Below are 25,979 nucleotides of genomic sequence, written 5' to 3'. Positions count from 1 at the left end.
ATAGTTGCTAGTTGCCCTTTCCCTGAGGGGTACCGAGGTTGGAAACCCCTATTTTGCCATCTTTCTGATGTCAATCTCCTGATTCCAGTTTTATCAAACCATTGTTTCATACATTTTGTCTGGATTTTTGGTTGTTTCAGGCATAATGGTAAATCTGATCTCTGTTACTTCATCTTGGCCAGTAGACATCCTATATATCTTTTGCGTAGAGTGTGATTTAAAAAAAACGTTCAATTCCGTAAATATTCAGATAAAGAGACTGTTCTTGCAGATTGACTCTTTTCTGGAGAGGGGTTTAGAAAGAATAGTACTTATTGTGTACTTTTTTTACAGTGGGCTTCTCTATTACTTGTCTTTATTTACAGTTTATCCACAGTTGGATTACTGTATATAATAATGTAATACAAGTCACTAATTCATTTATGTTTTATTAGAATTAGATTGGATTTAGTACTTAATGGAAATCTGCTGAAAAGATATGCTATTTTTTTCATGCCTGTTTTCCCATAATGTTATTCCATCAATGTATGAAGAAATGAAATAAAAAGGAGAACCTAGACATATCTTTCTATTGTCTGAAATTTTGTATCACTAAAGTGTGTTCTGGAAAAGGACATCCTTGTCCTATGGCATATTGCTGTCAAAATAAATTCCAAGAGGTGGTAGTTTTATTCTGTTTTCAAGTTATTTCCTAGAAACCAACCATCTAATTCAGAAAGAGATTAAGAGCCAAGTTTTAAAAACTATGTACCAGGAAACGTCTCGTTTATGAATGTATATTCATTTGTGCTCATAAGTTGGGTAATTATGCACCTAACAACTCTATTCATTTTATCATTATTTACTTTGTATGTATAGAAATGAAGACTTTTTAATTCAAAATCTGTAGCCTTCAGTCATCTCCTCATGATTGGAGAATGATTATTTTTTCATTCTCTTATTCAATGTTAATGCATACAATTTTATGTGAAATTATAGAATACCTTATTTACTCGGATGTGGCTGTAACAAGAGCTTCTTTACTAAATGTGTGTTCTGAAATGGTATAGGTAATTAATAGTTAATTTAGCTTTATCTGTTATATAAAAATATTAGAAGTATAAAAATATTAGAAGTATAAAAAAATCGATGTTAGATAGAGTCTTTGCATCAAAGGACTAAGTTAACATCTGAATTTAAGTTCTGCCTCGTATAATTTAAAAGTTAAGTTCCCTTAAAATGATTTTGATGGTAAGAATAGATATCCCAGACATTTAGAGATTACAGCTCGTCTCTAAAATGACTGAGCCCAGATACAATAGTCCTGATAAAGTTTATTGCCAGACACTGTGCTAAGGACTTTTATAACTTTTATAGATATTTTCTCATTTAAATGGATTTTGGAAGAAAAATCAGCCATTATTTAATCTTCATAATAATTTTGCAAAGGTATATGTGCACATGTATATGTATACAAGGGATATGTCCTGAGAAATGTTGTGTGATTTTGTTGTGCGAACATCATGGAGTGTACTTACACAAACCCAGATGGTATAGCCTACTACACACCTAGGCTATATGGTACTAATCTTATGGGACTACTGTTGTATATGTGGTCCGTCATTGACTGAAATGTCCTTATTTGGCTCATGACCGTATATATATTAGTTTCCTGTTGCTGCTGTAGCAGATATCACAAACTTCGTGGCTTGAAACAATTGAAATTTATTCTCTTACTGTTTGGGAGGGCAGAAGTCTGAAATGAATTTCACTAGGCCAAAGCCAAGGTGTCAGTAGAGCCACATTCTCTAGGGAAGCTCTAGGGGAGAATTTGTTTCCTTGCCTTTTCCAGCTTCTAAAGATGCATTCCTTGCATTTGTTGCTCATGACCCCTTCCTCCATCTTCAAAGCTAATAGCCACATCACCACCTCCTCTTTGCACAGCTGTGATTACAATTATGGCCCACCTGGATAATCCAAGACTATCTCCCCATCTCAAGATCCTTAACTTAATTACACATTTAAAGTTTCTTTTGCCATATAACATAGCATTTACAGGTTCCAGGATTATGATGTAGATATCTTTTATGGCCAGAATGGAGTTCAGAATACTGCCAAAAATCACTTAAAAACAAAACGTGTTAGAAACAAGAACAGTTTGGAAAGAAGTTGTACAGATAGCTTGATAATATAAGCAAGAGATCCCAGAGTTCCTCTGCTGTCTTACAACATTTTATATTATTGACTGAAACTTTACATTTCTGATGGAAACAAACAGGGCATTAATCTTCAGTTTTTTTCTGATATACTTCATCTTCTACTTTTATCTTTCCCTTCCCAATAAAACCAATGCTAAGTAATCTGAGGTTATGAGTTCAAGAATTGGAGCACAGATTTACATAGCCTGATATTATGATTAATTTAGAAACAGTTTGTATTTGGTATTTGAACATAGACAATGTTCAGATATGTGCTTTCTTGTTCCCTTTAAGCCTTTTTGTCACCCTCTCCTTCACCTTTGTTATTCTCAACATTAGTGAAGAACTGACCACTTTTCCACTGATGGTGTTATTCTAAATATGATGAGAGCTTTTAGGAGACAGTTCTAAAGGTTCCTTAATTCCTATTTCTGAGCTAGATTATTTTTTCTGCTTTTGTTCAGTATCATTCCAGTGTTTATCCTGTACCTTTGGAGAGAAAATTTCATTTGTTAATTCTAATATATTATATGGTTCCATGACTTCTTGAGTTACCAATAAATATGTTATAGCAAAGTAAGCATATATTTTGTTGCATAATTTATAAGCTAAATGTTTACATTTTTTTTCTCTGAACTACAGGATACCAGAAGGCCCCATTGATCAGGGGCCGGCTTCAGGAAGGGTTCGTGCTTTAGAAGAACAGCTTGTGAAGGCCAAAGAGCAGATTGAAAATTATAAGAAACAAACTAGAGATGGTAAGTGATTATATAGTGTTTTTTCTCTTCAGTATATTGATATTAGCACAAATAGTTGAAAATTTCCTTTCATCAAAGTTGGAAATGCTGATATTCTCTGTTCTCTGACTGCAGGTCTGGGGAAGGATCATGAAATCCTAAGGAGGAGGATTGAAAATGGAGCTAAAGAGCTCTGGTTTTTCCTACAAAGTGAATTGAAGAAATTAAAGAATTTAGAAGGAAATGAACTCCAAAGACATGTAGATGAATTTCTGTCAGATTTGGGACATCATGAAAGGTACTGTTCTTCCTTTGCATTTCATTTGGGCTTTGGTAGAGATTATAATCTAAAAATGGGAAACTGAAGTTTATGTTAATTTCCCTGCTTGAATGGTAAATATCTACCATGCTTAGGAGCAGGAGAGCACCTGAGGTCTCAAAGGACAATGATTGCCAAATGTGGTTCATCAACTCAAATACATCACTAGAAAATATTATTTAAAATGTATTTCTAGAAATCTTTATACCCTAAATGAACTCGGAAGGTAGTGGTGTCAGCCAACAATACGTTAAAATATCTTCCTGTAAATTTCCTTCGTATACAATCAATATTTGAAGTGAAGTGTGCAGTTACATTACAGTACATTGGAACGCATACTGAAGCTGGTGGTTATGTTTCTAAGTCAAACACTAAAAACTTTGAAATAGCACCTTTTTAGGGTTTCTAATTAAAAGTTAGCAGGTTTTGAAGAAGGGGAGCATCCTGTTAATTGCCCTTCCATTTAGTTGCTAGAAAGAAGAACCTGAAATTTGCGTAGTTAAGTTTGTTTCTCCTGTTTGCATTTCTGAAAATATGCAGTTTATCTTTCATAGTAAAGAAAACATTTTGGTGCTGGTGTGTTCCTGCAGAACAAAATGTATCTGAGAATCATTATAAATGCAGTGAAACCTGCCCTTAGGCCTATTATTTTTATAAGTCTATATTCCCAGTAGGATTCTGATGGCAATTACTGTCTCATTAGTGAACAATAAAAGAAAATGGTTGTATTAACACAACCTACCACTGTGAAGAGGAAAAGAATTACCCCACAACCAAGCGATTCGTATATAATAACATCATCAGCAATATTGTAGTGACTTTGAAAAATTGCTCTGCTGTTTTAATTGTAGTTACAAATAAAACCTATCAGTTTATTGGAATCATTTTAGCATTAATGAATCTACAGAAATAAGATGGCATAAATTTCAAGGGGCACTGAATTATTAGACCACAGCAGTCCCTTGGAAATTTTTAGCATAGCTTTCCGTCAAGCCATACGAGTCCATAAGACCAAACACTGACTAATTCTTTCCTTAATGCTTCTCTACCCTAAAGCTGATTCTAGGCACCAAGATTCTGTTAATTAGGGCTGTGTGCTTTGCTTATTGCAATTTTATAGGAAAATGCAGATCTGAAGAGGATTTGAGTTGGGTAGACTATCTGAGTGTGGTATTTAAAGGAGAATTTTGGCTATTGACTTCTGACGGAGCGTTTAATTTTAAAGTTTGAGTGATTTAATTAAATTACATGAGAATTTAACTTTCAGGTCTTTTCTAAATTAAAATAATTATTTAAAGAATTATTTTGTGACTATATGTAGAAATGGAAAAATATGTACAAATGAAAAAAGTTGGGCCCTGAAAAGTTGATGTAAATTAATGTTAAATTTTTTGTAAGTTGAATTCCATTTTAGATATGATTCCTGATACTACCTTTTAATATATGTTAAATAATAATATTTCACTGAAAACAAAAATGGAAGGGTACCCAAGTCAATTTCTTTTGCTGTCTTAAGCAGAAATTATAATGAACTTGGGATACAACTTCACAGGGTAGTGATTTAACTCCAGGCAGCCAGATTAGAATGCAGTGATACAAATAATGAACAAAGCACAACCAAACATTAGAGAAATAGCCTTTAAAGTGATGAATGTACAAATAAAGAGGATTAGTATGTATACAGAGTTGCCTTCTTACTGATAACTTTCAGGATCCTTAAGTATAAGAATTAAAATCAAAACAGACTTTTATGTTTGCCTCTGGTGATTTTTACATTACACAAAAATCTTCATTTCATTTTTACACTTGCCCAAATCATAGTGTATAGATTGTCTCTAGACTGAAAGCCTACATTCTCTGAGAAATCAGAGATTGAGTCAATCAGTTTCCTTATTCATATTTCCCTATGAATTACTCTTATCATTTTTTGGTTCAGAAAGACATCAATTATAGGGAAAACACTTATGGGCTTTTGTTTCTTCAGAAAGAGTTTCTTTCTTTCAGAGAACTTTGTTCTGATGGAAACATTGATCTTCTTTTTTTTTTCCTTTCTAAATCAACTTTATTGTGGCATAATTTGTATACAATAAAATGTACATATTTTAGTCTATAGTTCTGTGAGTTTTGACAAATGCTCACAGTTTTGTAACCACCACCACAGTCAAGATACAGGACATTGCTACTGCCCCAAGAAGTTTCCTCATACCCTTTTTTAGTCAGCACCTCCCACACCATTAGTCCTTGGCAGTCACCAGATCTGTTTCTTATCCCTATAATTTTGCCTTTTCCAGAATTTTATGTAAATGCAACCATACGCTATATAGCTTTTTGAGTGTAGTTTCTTTCGCTTGGCATAGTACATTTTGAGATTCACCCGCGTTGTTTTGTATATTGGCAGTTCGCTCCTTTGTATCGCTAAGTATTATTCCATTGTATGGATGTACCACAGTTAGTTTCTCCATTCACCAGTTGAAGGACATTTGGGTTGTTTTCCATTTTTTTGGCTGTTACAAATAAAGCCACTATAGACATTAACATACACGTTTTCGTGGAAACACGTTTTCATTTCTTTTGGATTAATATCTAGGAATGGCATCGATGGGCCATGTGTTGACTGTGTGTTTAATTTTATAAGACACTGCCAAACTGTTTTCCAAAGTGATGTTACTATTTTGTGTTCTGACCAGCAATATATAAGAGTTCCAGTTGTCTGTATTCTTAGCCACACTTGGTTTTGTCAGTTTTTACATTTTTCCCTCACCGTTCTAATAGGTATGTAGCAATGTGTCATTGTGGTTTTAATTTGCATTTCCTTGCTAATGATGTTGAGCATCTTATCATCCTTGGTAAAGTGTTGTTCAAATCACACGCTTAATTTTGGGGGGAATTGTTTGTCTTATTATTAGCAATAAGCATTCTTCATTTATTTGGGATATAAGTCTTACTGGTATATTTTAGAAAGCTCATTCTGACAACCATGTGAAGGAAAGCGTGGTGTCAGGAAATCAGAGGGATTTTGCAGAAGTCCAAGTAAGTGATAATGAGCTTCTGGACCTGTGTAGTTGCAGTAATAAATGTATGTATGAATGTATGAAAAATAGAAGCTGCAGGACTTGGTGACTGATTCGATGTGGGGAGATGGGGAAGTGAAAAGTAATTGAGGACTTGTATTTTGCTAGGAGGATAGTTTTCATAAATGGAGATCATTGTTTCTTGTATAGTAATTTGGCTTTTCTCACTGACAGATTGTAATCCGAGGACTGGAACCCTTAATTTCAACATCTTCTCTACCCCACAGTGCTAAGCACTCCCTATTTAGTTAGCATTCAGTAAGTTATCTTTTTTATTGGGTGGGGAGGCAGCTATGTGCATTCTTTTTTTTTTTTTTTTTTTAAAGATTTTATTTATTTATTTTTCCCCCAAAGCCCCAGTAGATAGTTGTATGTCGTAGTTGCACATCCTTCTAGTTGCTGTATGTGGGACGCGGCCTCAGCATGACCGGAGAAGCGGTGTGTCGGTGCTCGCCAGGGATCCGAACCCGGGCCGCCAACAGCAGAGCGCGCGCACTTAACCGCTAAGCCACGGGGCCGGCCCTATGTGCATTCTTTGACTGATTATTCCACAGTCTACTTTGTGCCTTTTTGTAAAAACAAAATCTTATTCCATTGAAAGATAAAGAAAATTATATATCTGAGGTAAAAATATTCTCCAGTAGTTGGGAATCCCAGAATTTGTAAAGAGAAAGTTACAGAAGATAAGTCATTTACCCCTGAATAAAACTGGAAGCTCTAGTTAATTTTTTTAACTGTGAGTTCTGCGAAAGAGAGGGTATCTGTTAGAAATCAAGGTGTGTATAGAGGAGGAAGTGGAGGGGAGGATCTGAAGCATTATTAGGGGTCATGCTGGTGGGAAGCATGGGACTAGAAGAAACCTGACATTGAAGGATTTCTGTACTCAATGGCTTCATGTTTGATTCACTTTGGAGAATTTAAGTGATACCTGGATCTATAAGTAGTCTTAAGACACAGTAATATATGAATCCCTAAAAATATCATAGTATTTCTGATTTGGAGTGTAATTCTGATGCTAAGAAGTGGAGAATGGACTTTCTTTGAATTGAATGTGCATAATAAACAATAATGTTGCTTACTAAATATAACTAATTATTTGTTTACATTTCATGGGCTGTGTGCTCAGTAGTTTTTTAATGCATCTATAAATTTGTTAAAATTAAAAAAAAAAAAACTTTCCCTCATCATGAACTCATTAAAGTTGTAAGAGCCTGAGAATGATTTTAGATTTCATGTCTTATTCCATGGTGCTGCTGTTCCTTGAATGGAGAGAAGTAACAGTAAAATGAATATGGAACATTGTTTTCTTTTGATGACTGTGAGCTCTTGGGGTCAAGCCATCTACTTGCTTTATAAATAAAACTGGAACTTCAGTTTAATATTGAAAAAAAAAATGGATCCTAACTTGTTTTTATGCATTTTTCATACTCAGCTTTCATTGCCTCTTAGGCCTTATACCTTTATGTGAGAAGTAAAATTGCACGTTCCATTTTAATTCTTCAAAAGGTAACACACCATACTGAAAGTACCTAAATCAGAAATATTTTTTATATGTTTATCATTGTATGTTAGATTTCACTTTATTTGTGTGAATAATATGAATAGTTTGTTGTATTGTTATTATGAAAGGTATATTTTTAAGTCAATTTTAAGAGCTGAACTCCTTATTTTCTAAACAAATTTCCTGGAACCCTAATATAAAAAAACTAAATGTTGAATAAATCACAAGTATTACTAATGTCCTTAATTGTCATACTAAATAGAAAAACTTAATTTCCAAACATCTTAACTCATAAAGCCTCATGGTCATAGATATATGAAGCAATTTGAAATGCAGTACTTATCATCTGCTAAATAGAGGCATGTCTCACAACAGTCTCTTCCCAACGCATAGGTAAATTAGAAAGTCAGTGGGGAAGCCAAAAGTGCTATTTTAATTGTTAAGAATTTTTGTGTGTCATTGTTATTTTGTTAGTGCTCTTGAGTCAATTCCAGTTCCTAGCGACCTTGTGTACAACAGAGCGAAACCCTGCCCGGTCTTTTTGCGCCATCCTCTCATCTTCCAGGGCTGTGTCAGACAATGCTCCGCTGCTATTCACATGGTTTTCATAGCCAGTTTTTTCGGAAGTGGGTGGCCAGGTCCTTCTTCCTAGTCTGTCTTAGTCTGGAAGCTCCGCTGAAACCTGTCCACCATCCACCATGGGTGACCCTGCTGATATTTGAAATATTGGTGGCATAGCTTTCAGCGTCACAGCAACACGCAGCCACCACAGTATGACCAGAAAATGAACCCAGGCTGTGGTGGTGAGAGTGCCGAATCTTAATCACGAGACCATCGGGGTTGGTGTCATTGTTATTACTTCAGTGGTTTTCAGACTCCAAGATCACCTGGAGGGCTTCTTAAGACACAGATTGCTAAATCTGATCCCCAGAGTTTCTGATTCAGTAGGTCTGGAGTGGGGCCTGAGAATTGGCATTTCTAGTAAGTTCCTAAGTGATACTGAAGTTGCTGGTCTTTGAGAACTAAGGCTCTACAGAATCCCTGGTTCTCTTTATGAGTTTACCACTGACAGAGATTATCTTTACTTCCTGGAAAAAATCATATTTCTCTGTAGGTTAGTGAGCCTCATCAGAAAGCTGTGGGGGAAGACTCTTTTCCTTTGCTCCCCACCTGTTGCTGTTCCTTGTAGTGAGGGGACAGTGTTTCTCTTCTGGAATGTGGCTCCCATTGTTCGTTAACTACATTAACAATGTAGTTATTGTTACATCTAGTCTGGGAGGCAAATATCGTTATGTTTGAATCAGATTCAACTCACCTGAGATTTTTATCAAAACACTGTTTACCTGATTAGCCCATTACTTGGGTGCTGGTGACTAGTAGAGCCTAATCCCTGCCTGTTACCACACTTGGATGATCAACTAGCATTAATTAGTGTTATTCTTTAGCTTTTAGAGAGTTTTTAAGAATTTAGAGGGGTATAATAAATAAACATAGAATAGCATATTATTATTACCTGCTGTATTGATCTCAAGCATTAGTATCACTAGATTTTCAATTGATGATTTCATTCTAGTGATGATATGACCATGCTTCATAGTAATACAGTCAAATTTACCTGCTGCTTTTGATATCATGGATCATGAATTGACCCTGGCCTGTCTCTCTTAATTAGCTAGACGGAAATCAGCAGTTTAGAGTGATTATTTTTGTCATTGTGGCTTTATTATTTACGTAGTAGTGTAGGTTCAGTGCTTGGATTTATGGCCATATACAGTTGTCCCTCCACCTCTGAGGATATCATGGAAAGTTTTGTATTATCATCCTTTGAGGTCTCCCGGAGACATATTTAACTTAATCACTCTTGTTTTGGTTCTTTTTGTCATCTTTATGTTGCCCGATACCAGTTTATGAAATAGTTAGTGGAGCTGCTTCTTTCTGATTTTTTATTTATTGAGGTAACATTGGTTTATAACATTGTATAAACTTCAGGTGTGCATCATTGTATTTTGACTTCTGTATAGACTATATCTGTTCCCCACCAAAAGTCTGGTTGCCATCCGTCACCGTAGAAATGTGCGCCTTTACCTACTTTGCCCTCCACTCACCTCCCTTCCCCTTTGGTAACCACCAATCTTTTCTCTGTATCTATGTGTTTGTACGTTTGTTTATCTACCAATTGGGAGAAGATATTTGCAAATCATATATCCAATAAGGGGTTAATATCCAAAATATATAAAGAACTCATACAACTCAACAACAAAAAAACCAAACAGCCCGATTGAAAAATGGGCAGAGGATCTGAACATTTTTCCGAAGAAGATATACAGATGGCTCACAGGCACATGAAAAGATGTTCAACATCACTAATTATTAGGGAAATGCAAATGAAAACCACGAGATACCACCTCATGCCCCTCAGAATGGCTATTATTTAAAAAGACAAGAAATAAGTGTTGGAAAGGATGTGGAGAAAAGGGAACCCTCATATACTGCTGGTGGGAATGTAAATTGGTGCAGCCACTATGGAAAACAATATGGAGATTCCTCAAAAAATTAAAAATAGAACTACCATATGATCCAGCTATTCCACTTCTGATTTTAAATTATAGCAGTTACTAAATTTCACACTGAAGGACAGGAGGGCTCACAGGGCTGAGGAGCTATTTTTCAATTAAGTTGACTGAAACTATTGAGAAACAGTCTGGTAAAGCAGCATTCTCATTGCCCCTGCCTGGTCTGCAGGCAATTATTATTATCAGTAACATGTAAAGCAGCTTTGCCAAGACTGAGATCATATATTTCCCAAATAATGAAAGATACTCTTCGCCAATTATGCTGATTGGCTTTTTGCTGCTGTGTTTAGGGGATTATGTAACAAAGGAAAGGACTTCGAATCAGACGAGGGGTACGATAGCTGACTGGTTATAGGGGAAGGTTGATAGGTTAATAGCTTATAGATTTATTTGATCAAAATTGCTGGTCATAACTATTGTGGCCCAGTAGCTTGTGTTTTCACTCTCTTCATAAGGTAGACTCTCCTTGACTCTCTTTGAAAGGTCCAAGAGTTGATATTTCCACGCTTGAAAAAAGTTAAGTTTTGTGAACCTTCAAATCTACTGTTTTTTATTTCATACACACACACAGAGGAAGGAATGAAGGAAAATCTTACTTAAGTTCTTTGAGGTATGATTTGATTGAGACTTATATTAAACTGGTATGTAGATAGCCTTTCTGCAGTTTTTAATTCCTTTGGATAAAATGTTTCTGTATCATTGTCTTTCTACTAAGGAATCCAGGCTTCTTTTCAAATGGTTCTAGAACATTCCTTCTAATATCCATGGACAAAGGAAGACATTGTCATATGAAGTTGTCCTTATTCTGTTCATTTCTTAGTCTCTTTCAACCAGATTATAATTCTCCATCTTCTGTAAGGGAACACTCTCCCCTAAAATAAAGTTTGCATTAGAAGGAGAATATACAGGTGGAAAAGGGTGTCTGATCTACGGCCCTAATTCTGTTTTGCCTGCCCCCAGTTTATATCTCTTTGGGTGTGATTTCTAACTCAAGAATGATTTTGACATTAAAAATAATCACTTACTAAGGATTTCTTACATGCCAGTCACTATGATAAAGGCACTCCATTTATTATCTTTATCAGCATAGTAATACTATGGGGCAAGCATTGTTATTTTCCCACTTTATAAATAAAGTTATCCTTAGACCTAGAGAAATTAGCTAGCTTACACAAGTAAGTGACAGAGCTGTTTTACTCCAAAATCCTTTCTCTTAATTGCTAACTACTTAGCTTCTCTGAGCTTTATTTTTCTCTTCTACGCATAGGGATATAATTCCTATATCACAGCATTGTGATGATTAAGTGTGGTAAAATATATAAAACACTTTCCACAGTGACCGACACATTGTAGATTCTGGTAGGCTCTAGTCAGATCTGCATAAGGAAAACCCTATAAGAAGACATAAATAGAAAACTCTTAGATCCTGCAGGCAGGCACAGATAAGGGGAGATCGTCACTGTGCTCAATGGGAAGAATTTCAAGGTCCGGAACCTAAACATAAGCCTAGTGGCCATCACTCACCAAGTAGCATAATTATTGCCTTATGTGCTCGTATAAGCTACTTTTGTTGTTGCCCTTCTGGACTTCTCCCCACCCATGTGGGCTGTCAAAATGGGAGTGTCCTAAAATTGCTCCTTGAGATAACAAGGGAGGCAATAAAAGCATTGTCTGCCTACCGTCTCCTGGTCATTTTTATTCTTTGCACTGCGTATTTCTGCCCCAGGAGCAAACCAAAGTAAAAGCAGCCTTGGCCAAAACCCAAGTAAGTTTTTTCCTCTTGATCCAGATTTACCTGTGAATTAGACTCTGTGGTATATCCTCCCTTAGTCACATTTACTTCAGTGAAATATTTATCCTTCACCTTGGGATTTTCTTGCTTGAATTACACCTGCTCTATGCTGGCACTCAGAGGGAACTTCTCTCTTTAACACTTGGTATCAGGTATAAACAAAATATTCTCCTTGTGGTTCTTCAGTGGCATAATTGAGACAGACTAAAACATTTAAAACAAGTTTTGTGAATACTAAAACATAAAAATAGGAAAATTAACAGAAAATACAAAGAACATAAGTGGGTAGCCCAGCTTTGGAAATAGAGGTTTTGATGCCTGTCATAGCAGACTTGCTCTGAGTTATAGATTCCATTCTAGTCTACCAGTTGTCTTTAGGCCTCTGTACTCTGCCCTCAAATGACTAGCACTATTCTGCTGGTACTTTGCCTGGGTTTATATTTCCCAGGCTTTGATCTGGCCTCATACCAGGCCTTTATATTCACCACCCACCTTCTAGATTTTTTTGATATCATCATAGTCAAAACCAGGACAGCCAGATTCCCAGCTTTTGGGACACTGCTGGGAGGTTTGGTTTCAGAGTAGAATCACTGAAAACTCAGCATTTCTGTGGAGTGGTTTTCAGTTACCATGTTTCCCAGTAATGAGCCACGACTGAAACTTTCTGTTTGATTATCCTCATGTCTTTGTCCAAAAGATGATGAATTTTGCAGGATGGTAACTTCTAAACATTATTGAATCAGCAAAGAACTAGTTTGAATTTAAGGTCGTTTCCTTGGCTTATCTTTGTAACATGGTATCCAATGGGGAGGTCCAAGAAAAAAAGATTTAAGAAGCAAGCTTAATTTTAGCTGACTATTGGAGTAGAGTGACTTATATTGAGACTCTGACTGCGTTATCATGAAAAATTAGTGTACTTTTTTTGTTTTGGTGTTTGGCCTTCTAGTTATAAGCTTGATTATTCTACTTTCTTAACAAAGATTCGGATGAATGTGAATAATTAATTGCCAAGACTTAGTACAGATGTAACTGGGTAAAAACATTCACTTTTATGTTTTCTAATTCATTAAAAAATACAGAGATCAGTTTTAATTCCCAGTGGTAAAGGAATGGCTTGATTACTATCACATGAAAGCATAAACCATGCCAATTTTTTTATTTCAAAGACTTTCCCCTTCCAAATTAGACCTAATGTAGTTTTTACCTGCTTGAGGCTATATAATGACTGTCAATGAAATGTAGTGCTATTTGTGTATCTGTATGTTTAATTTAATGTAAAGCCATGCAGAGCATATTGAATTTCCTTTTTTCCTTCAACAAGCATTTACTTATAGACTGGTTATTTATCTCACTGTACTACATCTCCAGAAACAATACTGCTCTTTAAAGTTGAGGCTTGTGACAAGTTTTGTGATCACTCCTATTTGATGGGTAGGAAAAGGCAAATGACCACATTTGGATATGATGAAGCCTAGGAAATATAAAAAATCATGAGTGTGATCAGAGTGATGGGAAAGAGGCTTAGAAAACTGAGAAAACAGTTAAAATAAACTTCCAGCTGAACCCTATAACACCATTATAGTTAAAGACTTCTCATGTGTTTCCATGATGAGCTTACACAATTTCACATGGGTGGTGACTTTTTCCCCAGTAACTATAAAGGAATATTGTAGGCTATGTATTAGTCCATAGAGACCTGAGTTTTATAATCTGAAAAAACTTAAAAATTGAACGTCTGTTAAGTGTGTAAGACTGCAAGTTAATTTCTTAAGGAGACAGTAAGTGGTAGGTTTTGTTTTTCCAACAAGAATTTCTGTTTTTCATAAAAAGAAAATATTTTGAATCTTAGATGAGAATAATAAATATACAAATAGATAAAGCATCACATATTAGATTCTTGCCCTGTTTAAAAAGAGTAAACATGGAAATAGTCAAGCTGCGAAGTGTCCTGTGTGTGGATAATGTTCACACATTAAACAAATGTCTAAAATGCTTCACGGATGACCCTCTTGTTTTAAAGCATTGTATAAAGCTATTCCACTGTTAGTTGGGTGAATATTCTAAACTGTGGCTATGATTTTTAATTTTTGTTTGTATGGTATTAATAGTTTTGCTTTATTCAAAGGGGCTATTAGGGATTCTCTGTTAATTGTGTGTAGTTCTAATGGTTTTCTATGATAGTAAATAAGACTTTAGTTTTCCCTGTGGGCTGCATTTCTTTGTTACTAAATTTTAAGAACCAGGAATAAAAGAGAACTGAGACAATGTCATATACTCCAAGATAAATCACAATTGTTGAGGGCTGGTTTTGTCATCTGTTAAATGAGTCCTTGCTGATCAGTCCTTTTCTTCAGGGTGCTATAAGGCATTGGGTACTGGATCATTTTTCTGACTGGCCTTCAGTATCACATATTACTGTCACCCACACCCAAAGGATCCTTCCTCTTAGTTGTAGAATTATTAGTAGGTACTCTTCAGACACAAGGTAAAAGCTCTGAAACAACTCTCTGAGGCATTCTAGCATAAATAACAGTCTATTCGGGCTGCTATAACAAAAATACCAAAGACTGGGTAGCTTATAAACAACAGAAATTTATTTCTCACAGTTCTGGAGGCTGGTAAGTCGAAGATCAAGACACTGGCATATTTGGTGTCTGGTGAGGGGTCTCTTTTTAGTTCATAGACAGCACCTTCTCCTTGTGTCCTCACGTGGTGGAAGGGGCTAGGGAGTTCTCTGGGGTCTCTTTTTTATAAGAGCACTAATTCCATTCATAAGGGCTCCACCCTCATGGCTTAATCACCTCCCAAAGGCTCCACCTTTTGATACCATCACATTGGACATTAGGTTTCAATATATGAATTTTGAGGGAGACACAGATATCCAGTCTATAGCAGGCAGCCACCACATATATTACTACTTTGTATGTATTATCACTAATCCTTAAAAAAAAAACTGTATGGAAAGTTTCATAATACTTATTTTAAAATGAAGTAACTAAGGGGCCAGCCCGGTAGCGAATCGGTTAAGTGTACTCACTCCACTGCCGCGGCCTGGGGTTTGGATCCCGCATGCACCAACGCACTGCTTGTCAAGCCATGCTGTGGTGGCATCCCATAGAAAAGTGGAGGAAGATGGGCACAGATGTTAGCCCAGGGCCAGTCTTCCTCAGGAAAAAAAGAGGAGGATTGGCGACAGATGTTAGCTCAGGACTAATCTTCCTCACAATCAATCAATCAATGAATAAATTTTTAAAAAATGAAGTAACTAAGTCTCAGAGTTGTCAAAATAACTTTCCTTGGACACAATGCTAGTAAGAGGTAGAGCCAAAACTGAGAAATAAGTCTGTCTAGCTCCCAAAGCTCTTTCTCATCTGATTCAGGCTTTCTGATTGTACATATTTACATCGAACAGAGTTCACATTTTTGTTCTCTGGACCCCTTACTTTGATATTTGTTAGGGCAGTAGTTAAATGCTTCAGCTTTAGAATACACTGCTTGGGTTTAAATTCCCACTCTGCATTTCTGAACTTTGTGACTTGGAGCAAATTATTTAACCTCTCAGTGCCTCCCATTCCTTATCTAATTTATAAGGTAGTTGTAAGGCTTAAATGAAATAATGTAAAGCACCTAAAATAGGTGTCTGACCCATAGTAAGAGCTCAATACCTGTTAATTGTTGTTCTTATTTAATATTACAGATCAATTTTCTCTAAGTACTTTATGAACCTCCAGCTAAATGCTTTATGGTTTTAGTTAATGCCGTCATTGTAGGTGGTTTCTAGAAGTGTATGTATGATGTGTTTCATTTATATATATACTTTTTTGACAGAAATAAATTTCTAACTTTATAATTTCCACAAGCAAATAATACATATTTATAAGCATTCCTTGAGCAGAAGAGTTAATACAAAGTGTGGAGAAGGGGGGAAGGTGGAGCTGTAACCCAGTTGAGGATTATTCCCCAAACCTCTCTACCACAAAACTGGGTTTGTAAAAGGTAAAAATTATCAACATTATCTCCTCTAAAATTTTTGAAGATCTTTCTTTTGCTACTTTTTCATTCACTTATCTATTCAAAGATATTAGTTGAACATTTTCTCTGTGACCAGCACTGTTCTAAATGCTGATTAAAAAAACAAAACAAAACAAACAGTTAAAGAACAAAAACCCTACTCTCATGGAGCTTAAATTCTAGTAGGGGGAGAAAGATAATAAAACAAAGAAGTAAATGATGTATATTAGCAGATGATAATTGCTTGGAGAAAAATGAAGCAGGGAAGGAGGAGAGAGAAAACCAAGGGATAGTGATGGTGATTGGGTGTTGAATTTTTAAGTGAGATAGTCTGTGAGAAAGCCTTATGGAGAAGGTGACATATGAGCAAAGATTTGGAGGACGTTTGGGTGAAACATGTGGATGAGTATCTGGGAAATGAGCATTCCAGGGGAGGGAAGAGCATATGCAAAGGCCCTGAAGTAGGAACATGCCTGGCATGTTCAGGGGTTAATAACAAGACTATGGGGCTAAAGTAGAGTAAGCAAGGAGGACAGTAGTAGGAGATGAGATCAAAAAGGTAATTGAGGGCCATATTGTCTGGGGCCTTGTAGGTCAAAGTAATAACTTTGTGTGCATGAAATGAAGAACCAATTCAATGTTAAGAGCAAAAGAGTAACATTATTTGACTGGTGTTTTAATAGGATCTGGCTGCTATAATGAGAATAGACTGTAGATGTAGGCAAAGGTGGAAGCAGGGAGACCTGTTCAGAAGCTACTGAAATAATTCAGGTGAGAAAAGTTGGTGGTTCAGTTGGTAGCAATGCCAGTGGTGATATGTGGTGAGAAACTGCCTAAATGTTTGCTGATAGATTGGTGGGGAGGGGGTTAGAGAAAGAAGAGTTTTGCATTTTACTTTTGTTTATTGGCAAATGCAAGTCATAAATTTTATTTAATGCAATATAAATAAAACCATCTGCACCAGCCCTGAAGTTTCTCTTTCTAGTTTACTGGGTATTTTAGTTTATTTTGCAGGAAATCCAGCATGTTATAATTGAAATTACTGATGCTACACAGAGTGGGAAAGTATCTTAACAATCATTTTATTAGTCTAGACCAAGAATTGTCAAATTATGGTGCAAGGGCCAAATCTGGCTCGTAGCCTGTTTTTGTGAATGAAGTTTTGTTGGAACACAGGTACACTCATTCATTTACCTATTGTCTATAGCAGGTTCCCTTCTACAAAAGCAACAGAGGCCCACAAAGCCTATAAAACATTTACAGTCCAGCGCTCTACAGAAAAAAGTTTGCTGACCCTTGCTTTAGACCATTGTTTAAGAGTTTTATCAAAATTTTCTTCTGATTTTTTCCCAACCACTCAGAGTGTTTAAGTGCGAAGAGAAAATTTAAGAGGGGCCAGGAAATGACAGTAGAGAGAATAAAAAGGCATAGTATTTAAATACTGGCACCACTTATTTCTCTCCCTCATGTTCATCTACCTGTTTCTTTGCTATGGGTATCCACTTTCCCCTCAGTAGTTCTTTGTGTTGGGAAATAAGTGCAACTGACTGGTCTGGTAAGAAAAAAAGTGTGTTTTCTCAACAGTAAAAATTTACTGTAGGAATGAGTGTTGGATGTTAGAGACTGATTTTTGAATTTCATAGCCTTGATAGAAAATAGAGGATGAGTACCAGCCTCACTGTGAGCATCAATCTTTATGAAGATTCTCCTCTTACGACTTTGTGTAATCCTGTGATGAAGTACAAATAAGTTAGACCTCCTATGTTGTTTGCTTTTATAGGTCTATAATGACGGATCTATACTACCTCAGTCAAACAGATGGAGCAGGTGATTGGCGGGAAAAAGAGGCCAAAGATCTGACAGAGCTGGTTCAGCGGAGAATAACATATCTTCAGGTAAGAAGGTTAGGTTAGGAAATAAACTTGAGTGAAAAAAGAAGGAAAATCATAATAAAACTAAAAGTAAGAGTTGCTGTTGGTTTTTGGTCTTCCTAGCCCTTGTTTTTGAAAGTATTTTACTCGCTCATTTTACATATTTATTCCGAAAGACACTGTTATGCCTTGAGTGGAACACAAAGATGGCTAAAACAAGGTCCCTGCCCTAAAGGGGGCTACTTCTTACACACACACACACACACACACACACACACACACTACAATGCAAAACAGAAAGTGCTACATTTTCTACGAGAGATAAAGATGAAATGCTCATTGGAGGAATGAGATGTCAGGGATAGCTTTGTGGAAAAGTATTATTTGAACTGAGCTGTAAAGGATAATTGGGTAAGATTTAGATGCACAGAAATGGAAGAGAAGAGCATACTAGCTGGAGCATGTGATGTGAGTAATGCCATAGCTGGGAAAGAGCAGTACAGGAACCCAATGAGAAATGGGATATTTTAGTTTGTCTGGAGTTTTGGATTATTTGAAAAGGAGGGATGGAAAATAAGCTGTAAAAGGTAGGTTTGGGAGCCAGGTTGCAGAGGTCCTTGGGTGCAGGTTAAGCTTTATGGTGCATAAGTAGTAAGCGGTTACTGAAAGATTTTATTTACTGCATAAACATCATTATAACAACAAATAGTAAATAAAAATCAGGGGTAAACCCAGAGTCCTGGGCCCTTTTAAATTTATTCTCTCCATTTTTTTGTGTTCTCTTCTAGTTCTTATTAATATGTGTACCCAACCTTACACATTTGTGAGGATAGAATTGATTTACTTTTGAATTTTGTTTTTTTGCCTAATATGACATAAGCTTTTTTCTATTTTGGAGTCACAACCTGCTTTTGAAGGGTTTTTATGCATGAATGGCATGATGAGAGTGGTGCTTTAGTGATGATAATCTGAAAGTAGTATTTTAGTTGAACTGGATTAGTATTGGAAAAGACTAGAAGCGAGGAGACCATTTAGGATATGAGGACCATACTGCAGGTGTGAAATATTGAGGTAGGTGGCAGTTTGTGTTGGAAGTGAAAAGACAAATTTGAGAGAGATTGGGAAGATAGAATTGATAGGCCTTTCTAAGTAGATGAAAGAGCTGAAATGACGGGATAATGGGGGCATCATTAACTAACAAGGAACTTAAAGATAGAATAGTCTTCCGGGGAAAACAATGAATTAGTAAGTAGAATCTTCAGCACCCAAAATGCTTGAAGTTGAAATGACCATCCTTTTCTGATACTATTGGTGGTATACTTTCTGTGTACAATCACTCTCCTTTCCTTTTAAGGTTAAAGTGTCTTATGAAAGCAAAATAATAGCCAGTGACTTGATTCTGTATATTTTAAGGTGCACATTTTCCTATCCTTAAATAGGAAAAAATAGAAAATCAAGTGTTTAAAGAGATCATTAAAAACCAAACTGATCTTGGCATGCTGTCTTAGTCTCATACTCCCATGGCCATTCATCAGAGGTGTCTGCAGAATGAGAAACACTTGCCTCCTGTAGGGAAGAGGTAATTATCTCCTGTCAACTAGAACCTCATTCAATGAACTATAAACAGCTGGTGGTGCAGAACTATCATCCTCATTTAAAATGGAAATAACTATGGTTTCTGAGTTTCTTCCATTTCCACATATTCATTAAATTTTCACCCAACAAAAGTTGTATTAAAACTATGAGTTGGTCACAGTTCAGCTCCCCATACTCTTACAAGTACCTGTCACTTGCTTTAGTTTCTTTTTTCCCCTTGGTTTTTAAGTGGCCAAGTACTTTATAACCTGTAGCGCAAATTTGACCTTCTATGTGCTGATTTCTGTGGTTCTGTATTAGAGAATTTGACTTGTAAATCATGTAATGATTAAAACTACATTGGCTTTTTTAATCTTTCAGACTATAGCAAAAGAGTTATTCACTTGGACCTTAACTTCAGTTTCAAATATTACTGTTTAACAAATCTTTACTTTCATGCTTTTCTTTTTTTTCCATTGGAAAAGAAAAGGTAATTTTTAAAATTCAAGGAGATGGGGAAAATCTCACTAGGAAAAAAATTTTAGAAAAATATTTTTCTTTAATTATTTAATGTATTCATAATCATTTTTTTCCATCTAATCTAAAAGTTCTTTGAAGTTAGGAACTATATTTTTAACATACTATTTGTTAGAGATTAAAGATGCCAGTCACTCACTCTTCATCTTCTCTGGATTAAGGTGAATAAGAGTCCTTTCTCCCATTCCAACAAAATTAAACATATATATTTGCAAGGAATGCTTTCTCTGACTGGAATTTTTATTCCCAGTGTATTTTTAAGCACTAAAGCTACTTAAAAAAGAATGATTTGTCACTGGTTTAACTAAATGGATTAGAGAGTTTAATCAGAGTTGAGCTATTTATACAGATTTTTTTTAAGTGATTACATTTTTTTCCTGTTAGAACTTTTCTTGGTATTCAAACCTATTGGTGTTTCTGTAACAATAACTTTAAGTGAAATATTACTGTAAAAGGCTATTAAAGCAACTTAGATTCTGAAAAACTTCAACAGGGCTTAGAAAATGAGTAATATGCTTGGAAATAAAGCTAAAAAGGAGGATAAAGAAAAAAAATCTTTGACTTTTGTTGCCTATACTCAAAATAAAAATATGCAGTTCATATAAGAGTAATGGAGATTTTAGAAGGCTCTCCTTGTTTATCCTTCAGCCAACAGTTATATATAAGATGATGATAATTTGTATCTACGTAGGAAATAGTAGAGAAAAGGTACAATAACAGCAAATGTTTTTAATATTTTAATTCTGTTTGGGAAATTTTAGTCATTTAAATACCTTGTTGTAGTCCCGATAAATAATTCAGATAATTTTATAATTTACTTTCAATGATTGGTTTGGATTATTGAAACCATTTTCAGTTTTACTAGATTTTTACTCATACTGGTGAAATTTATTATTAGTTCTATCACCAACGAGCAATTTTTAAAACCCTGATTTGTTTAAGGTATAATGTAAGACGTAGTGCAAAGAAAACAACCTAGATTAAGCCTTGTCTTAATCCATAATAGGTTTCATTTTATTTTTATTTATTTTTTTTTTTAAAGATTTTATTTATTTATTTATTTTCCCCCCAAAGCCCCAGTAGATAGTTGTATGTCATAGGTGCACATCCTTCTAGTTGCTGTATGTGGGACGCGGCCTCAGCATGGCCAGAGAAGCGGTGCGTCGGGGCGCGCCCGGGATCCGAACCCCGGGCCGCCAGCAGCAGAGCGCGCGCACTTAACTGCTAAGCCACGGGGCCGGCCCATAGATTTCATTTTAAATCTAAGCCTTTGTTTCTGCAATTCTCCAGTCCTTTGAATTGAGCAAATATCATTATGCCTCATGAAAATCCTAATTGACTTATAGTCTTATAGTTCAGTTAAATTTCGTCTCAATTTTAGATTTCTGTTCATTTATCCTATACTTTGATTTTACTTTGGAAAAGCAGTTTCACAAAAGATACTAGAAAATAAAAACGTTCTTAAGGCAGCTAGACTTCAATGGGCTGAAGTTCCGTGGTTGTCTTAATTAAAATTATTTTCTCTTTGGAGTTGAAAGCCCTATGGTATGGTATAAAAAGACTAAACTGACTAAAAGATTATAATAATTTGATTGAGGACAACCCCAGGTATGCTATTAGGCTCAAGTAGAATGGACCAATATTTCTCTTAAGATCCTAGTCTTTTATATGTTTATCTAAAAAATTCATCATCAGATAAAAACAACAACAAACACATAGAGACAGAGATTGGATTGGTGGTTACCAGAGGGAAGGGGGGAGGGAGGAGGACGAAAGGGGTAATTAAGCACACATGTGTGGTGATGGATGGTAATTAGACTTTGGGTGGTGAACATGATGTAATCGACACAGAAATTGAAATATAATTATGTATACCTGATATTTAAAAAAAAAAATAAATAGAAAATAAAAAGCTCTTCATCCATAAAGTTAACATCTAATATTGAGTTGTTTTAAATACCATTTTGTGCTGATCTTTACTCTTGTGGTAGATATCATAACACATTGAGAAAGTGCTATTGTTGATATTTCTCTAGTTTCTGATATCGACTTCAGGCTCATTTTAAAAACTGCACATTGCTGATATTTTTATTATGAGTCCACATTTTACCATAATGTAAGTCATTTTTCTACACTTCTGAATGACATGGAAGAGATTCTCTTTTCATTGTGGTTATTAGAATTTACTTTATGGTTTTTAATCAGCTCATATTAAATTCTAATCAGCTCATATTAAACAAATACAGTGAAAGAGTTTCAAACAAGTTTCTTAACTTGTTTGAAACAGTTGGAAGTTGGTAACTATGGTGGAGAGAGCTGCTAGTTAGAGCATATAGCTTGTGGTGAAAGACATTTCCTAGTTCAACTTGAAATTATCTGTCTTCTGGTACAGGATGATTTTTTTTTCCTGCCTAGCTCCAAAGTTGACATTTTGAGCAAAACTGACCCCATTTCAGGTGGAATCTAAATAAAGTATACAAAAAGTAGCAATAGTAAAAGACTTTTTGTTTGCTTTGGGGGCTTTGTTTTGTTTATTTGTGTTTTGAATAGGACTTTTACTAGAAATTGGTAGGTTAATAATTTTCCTTTTTCTGAGAGAGAAAACTAAAAGATATGAAAATGGAGAACAACTATTTTACTTTTTAAATGAGGACAGAGATTTGTTTTTTTCATTCAAAAATAACAGACTGGTTGGAGAAATAGCAAATTTCTGTTTTCCAATATGGATTCCAGTGACTGTGGATGGTCTTTGAAATGGAAAGTGGCCAGGTCACACTAGGAATGCATTATTTCAGTTTGTGGAGAAACCCTCTACTCCAACACAGGATGTGTCTGACCCCATTTTTCTTGGACAGGACAAATTCTTTAAAATAGATTTAAGACCAGAATATAACTATAAACTTCATTTGTCTGCTAGTGTACTGACCATGAGATCAAACCAATTGTCAGGTGTTCTCAGAGTTGTGAAGTGTGTTCTACCTAGTGATTCAGACAGCAGTTGTATTTCTGCCCAACAGGGATGAGAACCAAAATAAAGCCAGAGGTGGTAATAACTGTAACTCATTAGGAAAAGTCATTAGCTTAGCTGTATTAAAATATTTATTAAGGGGCCGTCCCAGTGGCCCTTGTGGTTAAGTTCGCACGCTCCACTTTGGCAGCCCAGGGTTTGCGGGTTCAGATCCTGGATGTGGACCTACACGCGGTTCATCAAGTCATGCTGTGGTGACGTCCCACATGCAAAGTGGAGGAGGATTGGCACAGATGTTAGATCAGCAGCAATCTTCCTCAAGCAAAAAGAAGAGGATTGGCAATAGATGTTAGCTCAGGACCAATCTTCCTCACCAAAAAAATATATATATACATAGATATATTTATTAAATGTTTAAAACAACTGGAATAGGGGAAAACTTTGAGGACTTTTCCCTGTTTGAAAGAAATTATAAGCTTGAGATGAGATCAAACAGGGAAAAGTGGACAATTTCTCAGAATTAAGACCTAAGAGTATACTGAGAAGGAGAATATCTTTCCCCAAATCAAAAATATGAGCAGGTTTAATGAGGAAAGAACAAGAAGTGGTAAGGGGATATGGTGGCAAATGAAAGAGGGGATTGCTCTACTAGAAGATGACTAAGGACAAAGGTGGTGAAAGGAAGTAAAAAAAGAAAATCTATTGAAGGTAATTTTCTAAGCATTATTAAAACTACATTATCTTGAATTCTTACAGATTTTACAGAGCCCTTGCATGTAGGAGCATAGGTCTGATTGAATAGTTTGTTCGTTCATTTATTCAACAAGTATTTGGATGTACCAGAGGTACTGGGCATTTAGGTACGTTGCTAGAGATATAGTGGTAAACCAAACAGTTATGGTATGGTGTCTGCCCTCAGGAAGCTTCAAGTCTAGTAACATTCTCAGAGTATCTCTGAATAAATTATCCTCAAACATACACACACACAATTTTTTTATTCCTGTAATTCTTTGTTTTGGTGTTTTATTTCTAACTCATTATTTGGATGTTTTTACTACTTATCTCTAGTACACTAATTTTTCCTATAGGCTCCTTTATCACCCCTTTTTAAAAAGCTTTTATTGTGGAAAACTTCAACATATATAAAAGTGCAAGACTAATGAACCACTATGTACCCCTTACCCAGCTTTAGCAATTATCAATTCATGGTCATTTTTGTTTTGTCTATACTGCCACCACTTCTACCATGTCCAGGATCATTTTGAAGCAAATCTCAGACATTTTATCATTTCATTTGTAAATATTTCAGAATGAATTTCTAAAAGATAAATATACTTTTTCAAAACATAACTACATACTATTATCACAACTAAGCATACTAAGAATAGTTCTTTAATATTATCAGATAACCAGTCATTGATCAAATATACCTGATTGCCAAACACATTTTACTGTGCTATTTAAAAACTGATTATCTGTGGAGGGATTCTGAGAGGTGGAGTAAGAAGCACCAAGAATCCGTCTCCCCGCAGAGACAACAATTATACTGACAAAAACTGCCTATTGTTACTATTTTGGAACTATGGAGTATGTTGAAAGCTTGCGACTTCCAGGGGAAAGCTTGGATGGTAAATTGCAGTTAATTTTGGTCAATTTCAGCTCTTAGCACAGTAGCAATTACCCATCCCCCACCCCCAGTCTATTGCAGGCAGCTGGGCACAGGTTCCTGGAATGCAAGGGTGGTTCAACATACAAAAGTTGATCAGTGTAATATGCCACATCAACAAAATAATGGAAAAAACCACATGATCATCTCAATTGATACAGAAAAAGCATTTGACAAAGTTCAACACCCTTTCGTGATAAAAACACTCAACAAAATAGGAATAGAAGGAAACTACCTCAACATATAATAAAAGCCTTATTTTTGTATTGATCTCATATCCTGCAATTTTGCTAAACTCACATATTAGTGCTAGTAGCTTTTTTGTAGATTCCATCAGATTTTCTACATAGATTATCATGTCATATGTCTTACTTCTTCATTTTCAATCACGATGCCATTTTGTCTCTTAATACTCATTCACCTTTAATGAAATAGTATAATTTACTATTAGCATAATGTACAGTAAAACCACAAATTTAGTTCCTTCTTCTTTTACAATCCTTGCCAAACTCTAATTTGAGATTTTAGGTTTTCTTAGCAAGAGTTGAAAAACATTTTGAGATGCCTAATGACATGGAGGAACTTTTTAAATTCCTAGCAGTGCACTCACCACAACTCTGTCGGCATTTTGTCATTTTTAAGTTTACATATTTCTTATATATTCATATTCTCCTAGTTTACAATAAAGGCTTTTAAAACATCATTCCTTATTAAAGATATATGCGAGAATGCACATGAGATTCGTAATATCTACTACCTAGAAATAAAATGAGCAACTGATGACATTCTAGATGCCATCACCAAAAAATAAATAAAGATAAAATGCCAAAACCATTTTATCTTTGATAGTAGCAGTGCCTAATTTTCTTGAATATAAGTTGAACTTAAATTTGACTCTATTTAATTTAGGTGTATCAGCTCAGCATCTGCTTGTTTTGAAAGTCATTCCATTTCCTCAGTAGTTTTCTATTTCTAGAAATATGCCTCTTTTTTCCTAAGAAATGGCAAATTTCACTATAGTTTGACTCTCCCCTGGGTCACAATACAGCTATAAAAATAATTTTCCAAATCTTAAAGGAGGTCTGGTTTCCACATAGGAATAGTGTCAGTTGGAGATTTTGATGTTGACTATCAAGTCCCAGGCTGGAGGTTCATCTTCCTGAATCCAGATCTCAATTCCA

At 35.5% G+C, this 25,979-nt stretch overlaps 1 protein-coding gene across 12 annotated transcripts in view; it reads left to right on the top strand.

The window, feature by feature from the left end:
• The window catches only part of FUT8 (fucosyltransferase 8), a 296,375-nt gene that overhangs the window by 186,876 nt on the left and 83,520 nt on the right, over window positions 1-25,979 (top strand). For all 12 annotated transcript variants that reach the window (XM_087448350.1, XM_087448358.1, XM_087448355.1 and 9 more), the window contains 3 exons: window positions 2,820-2,935; window positions 3,050-3,212; window positions 17,962-18,076. In XM_087448350.1, the coding sequence (XP_087304476.1) occupies window positions 2,820-2,935; window positions 3,050-3,212; window positions 17,962-18,076 (394 nt within the window). The remainder of the gene's footprint in view (window positions 1-2,819; window positions 2,936-3,049; window positions 3,213-17,961; window positions 18,077-25,979) is intronic.

Source organism: Ceratotherium simum, chromosome 24 (genome assembly GCF_057802395.1).
Source record: "Ceratotherium simum simum isolate JZ-2026a chromosome 24, ASM5780239v1, whole genome shotgun sequence".
NCBI classification, from domain to species: domain Eukaryota; kingdom Metazoa; phylum Chordata; class Mammalia; order Perissodactyla; family Rhinocerotidae; genus Ceratotherium; species Ceratotherium simum.
The sequence above is the reverse complement of the archived record's forward strand: the minus strand, read 5'-3'. Positions and strand labels throughout refer to the sequence as shown.